The sequence below is a fragment of the Branchiostoma floridae genome, chromosome 17 (assembly GCF_000003815.2).
Source record: "Branchiostoma floridae strain S238N-H82 chromosome 17, Bfl_VNyyK, whole genome shotgun sequence".
NCBI classification, from domain to species: Eukaryota; Metazoa; Chordata; class Leptocardii; order Amphioxiformes; family Branchiostomatidae; genus Branchiostoma; species Branchiostoma floridae.
This window is the reverse complement of record NC_049995.1, coordinates 8,102,447-8,112,677: the sequence shown is the minus strand read 5'-3', so window position 1 is coordinate 8,112,677 and position 10,231 is coordinate 8,102,447. Positions and strand designations below refer to the sequence as shown.

General features: G+C 41.2%; 1 protein-coding gene across 1 annotated transcript in view; it reads left to right on the top strand.

Moving 5' to 3' along the window:
• The first annotated feature begins 8,900 nt into the window (after positions 1-8,900).
• The window catches only part of LOC118405026 (Na(+)/H(+) exchange regulatory cofactor NHE-RF3-like), a 34,742-nt gene continuing 33,411 nt past the window's right edge, over positions 8,901-10,231 (top strand). Inside the window, exon 1 of the mRNA XM_035804426.1 lies at positions 8,901-10,061. Coding sequence (XP_035660319.1) covers positions 9,865-10,061 — 197 coding nt within the window. The 5' untranslated portion in view covers positions 8,901-9,864. The remainder of the gene's footprint in view (positions 10,062-10,231) is intronic.

The following is a 10,231-nucleotide window of genomic DNA, read 5'->3' as shown; positions in this document are numbered from 1 at the left end:
CATACAAAATGTAACATTACAAATAAATTTCATTATCAATGACATTGACGTGAACTATTAAAGACAGTTTTGGTCGCCTAATTGAAACTGCCTCAGTGGACATGGCAGGAGATATAAGAAAAGGTGACACCCCGTTAATTAGCCGACATGTTTTGGCGGTCTATTTCGTTACTAATGTCGTCAGTCTTATGTAGGTGACGTACATTGTATGAGTGGTCGCCATTTTGTTGTTTACTCCATGCCAACTTGCATTATTGCAACTTTATGCTCTTATGTCAAGGTACATGCGTCAAGCATATAAAAGTAACGAGCATGATTTGCGTAAAGGAATACGTATTCGTCCTACTTGAAGCTACGTACAGCAAGAAAACTGCAAGCAAAGAAAATAGCAAAGAAAACTTTTTTGACTATCAAGAGAAGAAAGGCGCATAGAGTGTCCTATCCAAATACCGCATTGCCCATATTGTTTTCATATATTCACGAATTTGCCAATATTCTATTGCGCCAGTGATATGTTTGTATTCAATTAGACAGATACTATTTATGACAAATGGCGCTAACAGTGGTAATATTGCATAAAATTCATAACGGTTATATTCTTTGTTATCATTTATACCTATGTCTGTGTATGAGCCTGTTGGCACCTGGAATGACTCACGAAAATGTTCCGTACACAGCGTTTGTCTCTGTGTGTGTTTGTGTGCGTGTGTATGTATGTGCGCGCGTGTGTGTGTGCGCGTGTATATGTATGTGCATGTGTGTGTGCGTCTGTGTGTGCGTGCGTGCGTGTGTGCGTGTGTTACATTCCTGGGCATAGACTACAAACTACTAGTAAGCAAACGTATGTAGTAATTCTATCAATGTATAATATTTGCGAAATTTCAGTTCATTGTCGTCATTTTGTTTAATTTTGACGCTTTTATCGGCGAACCCACATTCAATTTCTTAGTTCCCTTTTAGCGCAAAGTATATTTGCACAACATAAGTATGCTTGTGTCTTTGATGCTTACCGAGATTTTCACACGTTTATCAGATTATTGTCACCGCCATGATTTTACGATAAACACGCATGTGAAAAGGTCAGACAATGCTATTACATCCCTTCCTCCGACGACTGGTCGCCTTTCGCGGAGCACGCACGTCATTGGCCCATTTCGTACGTCATAGCTGACGTCTTACGTTTGAAAAAGAGGCAGCCGGTTTTAGCGGGAAAGTTTTATAGTCCTTGACCTCCGAAGTTATATACATGTACATGTACACAAGTTGATTGATACATCGTTATTCGTAGGTATGATCATTGATAATTTCAAAGTATCTAAAGTATCTGTCCGTATGCATGAGTGTTTCTGCTGTGTGTGTGTGTGTGTGTGTGTGTGTGTGTGCGTGCGTGCGTGCGTTAGTGTGTGTGTCTGTATGTATTTCTGCGTCTGTGTGTGTGATTGTGTGGGGGGTTTCCTGTGTTTATGTATGCGGATTTTGCGTAAATGCTTGTGTTTGTGTATAAATTGTGCATATGTGTGTTTGTGTGTTAGTATGTGTGTGTTTATGTGTGTGCTTGTGCGCTTCATGATGTGCGTGTGTATGTGTGTGTGTTTTCGAGCGCCTTGTGTGCAAAACACGTGAACGAAAAGACGATAAAAATTGGATTTGGTGTGTTTGGTGTGTGTATGTGTGTCTGTGTATAGCCATATTGCCATACAAAAACAATTTTGCTATGTTCCTGTGGAACTAGAAGGTCGCAAAGCGTTCGAAGCGACAAAGCATAAAAAACTCGTCCGAAAGCGGTCGGCAGTGAAGATTCTCTGACAAACCAAACCAAACAAAACCACTAATAGTTGTTCCTAACAATTGTCTGCAAAGCCACCAATTCGAATCCTACACACAATGTAGTGTATTCCTAATCCCTTCTCATTTGTGTGTCTCTGTTATTAGTTCCAGCACATTTTTGAAGCCACCACGATTAGAGGGTATCGCATAGCAGCGAACCCCCAACAATCTAATTGAACCGGATTTTTCTTGTCATAAAGGACAGAGCGCCCCCTGTCCAGTTGCCAATGAACTGCCCATGAAGAATATGTGGTGAATGTAAACAAAAGTTACATATGATTGGCGCTATAAGCTCTTTAAGAAAACATTGCTTTTCTGCAATGTACAACGCTTGAGTAACAAAGTGTGTTTGTCTTCGCTTGCTCTTTGTTTGTTCTGTTCTGTTTGTTTGTTTGTTTGTTTGTTCGTAGTTTGTTTGTTTTGTTTGTTTGCCAGGATGAGTCGATTTGTGTGACCCTCTGTTTTATAATTGGAATATGGCGCACGAAAGTATGATTTAAATAAAATACAAAACATACAAAATGTAAGAAGATTATTTCTTTATCTATGAGCATCCTAGAGCGAAAATTGAATCTTTTACAGTATCTCTGGCCTGGCTTGGTCCACGTTGCCTGCCAGGTGACCACGCAAAACTGTACATGTGCGTGCGTGATCAATGCGTGTTGCTCCCGGCTATTCCGGAGGTAACAATACACAAGGACAACCCAGTCTTCTGACCTTTCACATATCTATCATAATATCATCTTCAGACTTTCTATTTTTAGATCTCTCCGCTTGAGACTAAAAAGCTACCTTCTTGACATTTCTACGCTTTGTAAGTCTTTGGATCTGACTCTTGAGTTGTCCATATACTATTGAGTTGCTGTTACGGTGATCAGTTTTAGTTGTCTCTCGCTGTGCTAATTATCTGTGCATCTGGCTGTAATGATATGTGTGACAATACGTCAGGTCGGCTGTGAAATCGCAAAATGTCATGAACGCAGAAGGTGGTGTTTTAGATTATCTTGTTTGTTCTCCTTCTCGGAATACGTGCCCTTTCACAATTAAGTTAAGATTTAAGCGAGGAGTTTAAGTTTAAGACCTTTGAACATTCGAGAACGTCTTATAAAAAACACACTTATGTGTTGAAAAATGCTTCAGTGTTTTGTTGTTCTTCTTTCCTGAACCCTCGAAAACAGAGGCGCTGCATGGGGGTCACCGAGAAAGCTTTACACTGTCACTGAATTCAGAAGATACCTCGACGTATTACGCCAAAATCAAGACAACTACGCAAAATTTGGTCTCCTCGCTTATAACATTTACAATAAAGCGGATTTCTATACTTATTACAAGGAATTAGTACTAGAATGCCTAGAAATTTAAAACTGATTGCGGATCAAAGTACAGTCAAAGCCAATATATACGCCTTACAGAAAAAGAGCATACACACCCTCATAACAACAGGAACAACCAAATCTCTAAATTGGTCCATTTTCGAGTCAAAGGGCTTCCGATAAACTGTACTTTTGAAAACCACAATTGGTTGAAAGGAACGAGTTGAATGCCCTGTGAAAGCACAGGGGTGTACGTTAATCCAAATTTGTCACATCCGAGCAACAAGACGGGATGTGGTCTAAGTAACGCTAGTTCACCTTTATCCGCGGGGTAACCTATATCCGTTATGTCAAGTCGACAACGGTGGTTTCAGACTGCAATATTTTCCAAGCATTGCAGTTTCAAACCACCGTCGTCGACTTGAAATCCGTAAAAGCCCTTTTCTTAAACAGTACACCGGATATAGGTTACTCCACGGATAAAGGTAACCAGCGTTAGGCATTTTTTGTCAGTCGGCTAATTTTCAGATTACAATTGCGGTTTAGGTGTTCTTTGTGATACATTTTAGGTCTGCAGGGGTGAGTGTCTTCTAAATGATCGGCCTTGAGTCCATGACACGACTTCATGGAAAATGAAGTGGAATGTACCATAATAATTGTCAATCATTGTACATAGGTGGTTGACTGGTCCTGCTATTGTCAAAACTCATATGTCCTGCAGGGTTCAATCCTTGCAAATACGTTTTTGTCTAAATTTATTTACAGGTCTGACTATATCATCATCATAACCCAAAACACAACCGATTAATTGTTTTCTATGTTATAATTTGGAGGAATGACACTATTGTATCTCACTGGAATGCGGAACATTGTACTCTCCAAGCAGAGGTTAGGCTCCGGCTGTTTTTTAAAACCTTTTTTAGTCGTTTTTATTGGGCTTTCTATTTTGTCATTTTTCTTGAAGTACGCCAGCAAAACAATACAAGATACAATACAAAATAGAAAGCCCGATAAAATCGACTAAAAAAAACGTTAAAAAAACAGCCGGAGCCTAACCTCTGCTTTGAGAGAAGCACATTGGGGAATGCAATATATTAGCAAGCAGTCGCCAACACGCTCAAGCAGTCGCCAACGTGCCGCAGTCCAGTGAGATACGCGCTCAAGCAGTCGCCAACGTGCCGCAGTCCAGTGCGATACCCGCTCAAACAGTCGCCAACGTGCCGCAGTCCAGTGAGATACCCGCACCAGCAGTCGCCAACGTGCCGCAGTCCAGTGAGATACCCGCTCAAGCAGTCGCCAACGTGCCGCAGTCCAGTGCAATACCCGCTCAAGCAGTCGCCAACGTGCCGCAGTCCAGTGAGATACCCGCTCAAGCAGTCGCCAACGTGCCGCACACAGTCGCAAGCTGGCTGCAATAGCGCCGCCAATAGACGCCTGTGTACCCGTGAAATGGTTATCTTTTTAATTTAAAAAAAAAGCAAGTGGATAAAAAGGCGCGAAATAGCCGCCAACTAGACGCAAACTAAACGAAAACTAGACTTCAATATTGTCGCGAATAGGTTCCAAAATGGCGGCTTGTTTGCGATGAAAAAATCCTCGTGGTAGTTTTACAAGTGTGTTGAAGTAATAGCAGTCTGAGTCACACTAAAGGGCGAAGATAATTAGGTTAAATCATAGGCATTAGTCATTGGTGGATTTGCAAACAGTGCCTATCATCCAGCGTACCAGTACGTACCAACGACATTCACACGAATTTTGAATGATCACAAGGTGAAGGTCATTGACCAGAGAGAATTGCTAATGTTAGTTGGCAGACTTCACACCCGTACCTACATAGCTTTGTGGCCCTTATATGATTATATATATGTAGTCTCACATACTAAATAACAACACTGTATGTTTGAATGGTAACAACTAGTCACAGACACAGAGAGCAATACTCCATCCCCTGGGGTGTATTTATGATTGATTGATTGAATCCTTTATATCTGAGAGTTCACTGACCGCAGCCTGTCCCAAGGTCACTACAGTTCATCTCACGTTTGACAATTCACTGAGAGACACACAGATAGATACACACACACACACACACACACACACACACACACACACACACACACACACACACACACACACACACACACAGGCTCACAGACACACACAAAAACCACAAACACACAGACGCACATACACACACATGCACACACAGACACACATGCTTACAGACACACACAGAAAACACAGATACAGACACACAGACACACACACGGTGACACGTATACACATACGCACACACACACACAGATAGATATATATAGAGAGAGAAGCACATATATGTCTTTGCTCTTTGTCCGATTCATCTCAGTTAAACCCCACCATTACATGAATAGCTAGTCATTAAGCGGCGGATCCGGAATGTCAAGGACATGTTTGTACTAAACTGGTACCAGAACAACGCAGTAACGCCTCATGGCGGAAGCAAGAGGTACTCCATACGGACTGTTTGAAGGTCACAATTGTTTGAGTAGTTGCATAATTATTCAAGTCCCTGTCACACATTAGCCTACCATAAAGGAGTGACTCATAGCTAGTGACAAACTATTTTAAAGTTAGTGCAAATAGAATCAAGAATTCATAGTTTATGAAATCCTAAAAAGGTTACGACTTTATTTCTATGCATTATTTTATCACAAGGCAAATAACATAATTAAGGTAAGGCTATGTTGATTCGGTTATATGGATGACACCTGTGCGTGCATAAATTTTAGTACATTTTAAGAAAGCTTTTGATCGTACTGTAAATCGAAGAAAGCAGCTGTGAATATGTGAGTAAAATTGAAGAAAAAAATGTAGAAAAAAAGGACAATTGCAACTAATGTCAATTTCAAAGTGAAAGAAGAAGACGTGAATGAAAAAGAAGACTTTATTCTTCGGCATACCTCTTTGTGTTTAGTCATTTGTTCTTAGATTTCATACTTAAGGTGATTTAATTTGCCAAGCATTTTATTCGCACGCTCGCACCAGTTTTGTGGTTCACGGGGGATATCATCCATATAATCAAATTAGCATGGCCTAAAACATTCCTTAGAACGCCATAAAAAAAAACATACATACCACATCTATCAAAAGCTGTCGAAGAGAGGCTATCAAAAATCGGTGTTACCTCCCAAGAGATATGTAGACCTATCACGCCACACTAGATGGAGTGCACAGTCGATTCAGGTATTGCGTAAATTACACTAATAACGCCTATATGTCTACTGGCCCCAATCGGCCTCTACTGTATGCCTTATTCAAATGTAATCAATCAACTGACCAATCAAAATGAAAGTTGGCAAAGTTGCCTTAACGGTCAATCTCAAAATATCAAAATAAACGTCTTACAGTGCGATTTTATAAAATGACATTCTGAGATGTGTAGGTCCTGGTATAACTGACAAGCTTTTTCTCTCTTCTTTTAAGCTTAGGGCTATATGTTTACAAGAGCTTTCTATACATTTTGCTCCAAAAAAGGAAACGCAATTTTTCGCTTGCCGTACAGCTTAGTCACCGTGTTACGATCTTTGACCCCCCGATGCCCAAAGTATCTTACGCCCGGGGCACCGATTTTCCAATTTATTTCCAATTCCGACCAATTCCGGCCTGCGGGCCATATATTTTACTCGCTCTCTCTGGTTTTGAACTACGAAACCAGAGCTGCAGTTTTCACAAGCTTGTTTACAATTCCCCAAAGGATTCTCTTATATAAGCACACCAAATCATCAGAATGGACATGTACCGCGTGCGATGTGGGGCCTGGAGTGCTCATCTACGTTGCAGGCGGATGTGGCAATCGTGTCATCAATGAGGACGCGCTGGAACGTATCAACTGTACCATGACAGTGGATGTACGGTGACTAGGACAAGACATATCGCTATGGTAGGTAATACGTCTCCTATAGTCTGTCTCCTTCTACAATCTCTGATCTACGATTTTATTTAGCCTCTTTGGATAGGAGAGATCGCTCAATCTTTTATAAGAGGATCTGTATCTTCAGGTACAAACGGTTCGCGATGGTATCTACCTCAGGCTTTGTATGGGATGTGTTCTAAAGGAAAACTGTAATACACATATTAGCCAAAAGCTGTCTCCTTATACAATTTCTGATCTACGATTTTATTTCGCCTCTTTGAATAGGAGCGATCGCTCAATCTTTTCCTAGAGGATCCGCATCTTTAGGCATTGTAAACGGTTCATAATGGTATCTACCACAGTATGCCTTTGTATGGGATGTGTTCTGAAGGAAGCCCATTGGAGTGAAGTAGAAGTCATCATGTTGGGTAGTGTGTGTCTGAATTGGAAAATTGTAAAGGTTCTGTTTTTTGAGAAGGTTGCTTTTTGTGGCATTGTGGATATCGATGAGATGCTGATGGAAATGGAAGGCAATATTTGGATATTGGAAGAATATAGGTCGACTCGGCCGGGCTTCATCGGATATATGGTTGCCTGGTGGGCTTTATTGAATCGTAAGTAATTCCATTTGATCAAAGTCTTCTATTTCAATAAATGAACCCGAAGGTACCATTTCAAGGCGTTGTTTAAAGGGCCCATGACACTTATATATAGCAGTTCCTGATTCCAAACAACCATAATAAATATTGTTCACTGAAAAAAAAGACGTTTGTCTAAAATATACACCTTTTTGATGTTACTGAATATTGAATATTACAAATCATAGTTCTTGAGTCCTGCCGCAAAATTTTTCAACGCCCATGACGCAGCCGTATCGGAACTTACTACACTGCTGCGTACCTTTACACTGGACAGGAATGGACTTGTGAAAACGTTTAGGTTTAGAAAACAACAACCAAATGTCAGGAACCAGTTTCAGACTTGTATAAACTACCTGTCGCATATAGATATTCTTCATATTGATCTGAACCATCTATAGATCTAAAACCTTCCATAGATATTGAGATGTACAGTAAAAAAAGGACGAAAACATGTCTGTTTTCTTATTCATTATTCAAATGTTTTGGCCTTGCATGTATGGTCATGCCATTGCAATTTTACATGTATCAGATCGCAAAAGAAATTTCCAGCACACATATGTCATGGGTTCAGGATGGGACTTGTAAGTCCAGAGCTGAACTTCTCGACCTGAAACCTGACATCGAAACTGAACTGAGTTTAGGTACTCAAAACGAACCCTGGGTACTAACTCCCTTGGTGTCGAGGCCTGGGCGGGCTCAAAATGTCCATCCATCTATACATAATTACTTCCTGGTAAAATAGAAGATGCAGGCCCCCCAGGCGACCTGTTGCCATGGGTTACGCTTCAATAAAACATCGTCTGAGCCTTGGGGGCCTCGGTATCACCATGTTCGTGAGGATGCATGCATTTCGGCACCTCATGAGGTCCAGGGTGTGCTCTTGGAGACATTGGTGTGGAAGGAGTTTGCGATACGGCTCGGGACATTCGATGAATTTTCCACCAAACCATCGTGTGCTAACAGCTCCTTACTAGCTATGGTGGACGTTACGTCAAGAGGAATTTGAGGAAATCTTTGTATCTTTGGCCTTGAATCGCGTTGTGCTCTTTGCAGTTTATCAAGATCAGTTTTGAGATCTTCAGAGCTCTCCTACTACAATTGTGGATCAGTGTGTGCCAAGTGTACTAGCTATTGTGGAGCTATACGCTGATATACTTACTTCAGAAATCTTTGATAAAATTTCAGTAGTATCGTATCAGCCTTAAAATCGCGTTTTACACTTTTCTGTGAATCAGTCTTTAGGACATTCGCAGGTTGTCTCCCAATTCAATCATGGAACGCGTCAAAAATCGGATAGAACTTCGAAGATCCATTACCTGATGCCTTATCCTGTTTTCATCCTTCAGTGCTCTTAGTCTCAATTCTGTTTTAACATTTCATGGAAATGTATTCTGTGACGCAGAAATGAGGAGTAAGGACCACAAAAGGATTTGTGAAATAATTTCATTTGATGACAAGGAATGGGATGAGGAATCCACTAAAGGATCTTTTACGGGTTTGTTCAATGCAAGGTCATTTGACCACGTCTATAGGCGATGGACTAAGTGAATGGGTGGTGACAATCATCATGCTATGAGATAGCAATAAACGCTGATTTTGAAGGCGTTCGAAGATTGTATTCAGGCGGAAAAAGCTGTCATCGAGAGAGTTCCCTTGCCAGAAGGAAAGGAGTTCAATGAGGGTTTGTAAGAATGGAGTGAACACTGGTTTTAAAGGCTTGAAGATTGTATTCAGGAGGAAAACAGTTCCTCGAGAGAGTTCCATTGCCAGGATGATAAAGGAATTTGATGACGGTTTGTAAGAATGGAGTGAACACTAGTTTTAAAGGCTTGAAGATTGTATACGGAGGGAAACACTTGTCTTAGTCATCGAGAGATCTAGAGATACATTGCCAGAAGGAAATGGAGTTCAATGAGGGCTTGTTATAATGGAGTGAAGTTCTGTGACCTCTACTTGTGAAGGCTTGAGGATTGTATACAGGAAGAAAACAGTTGTCACAGAGAGAGGTCCATCGCAAGAGGGCAAAGGAGTTCAATGAGGGTTTGTAATAATGGAGTGAACACTGGTTAAGAATGGAGCGAACACTGGTTTTGAATTCGAAGGCTGGAAGATTGCATTCAGGAAGAAAACAGTTCTCATCGAGAGAGTTCCATTGCCAGGAGGAGAAGGACTTCAATAAGGGTTTGTAAGAATGGAGTTGCTCCGGCTGTTTCCCGTCGATGTTGCAGCTGAGTCCCTGCCTTCTACTCCACAGATCACGTTGGAGGACCGGGTCCGACTGAAGACCCCATCACCGCTGTCTCCCACATGTACAACACCGACCGTCTGTAGGATAGAACAGCCGCGGAGGATACACCTCAAGCCGGAGGACAAGAAACTCGTTGTAAGGTAGGAACATGGTAGTATTTTTTCTCCACAAAATATTACGTTTTACAAAACTATTAAGGCTAAAAAAGAAAACTATGAGAGCTAAAGAAGCTCGTTATGGACAGGGTAAAGCGCAACGTCTTCAGACCACTGCATTGCACTGCTAGTCTGAGTATCATCCTCCGTAGTAA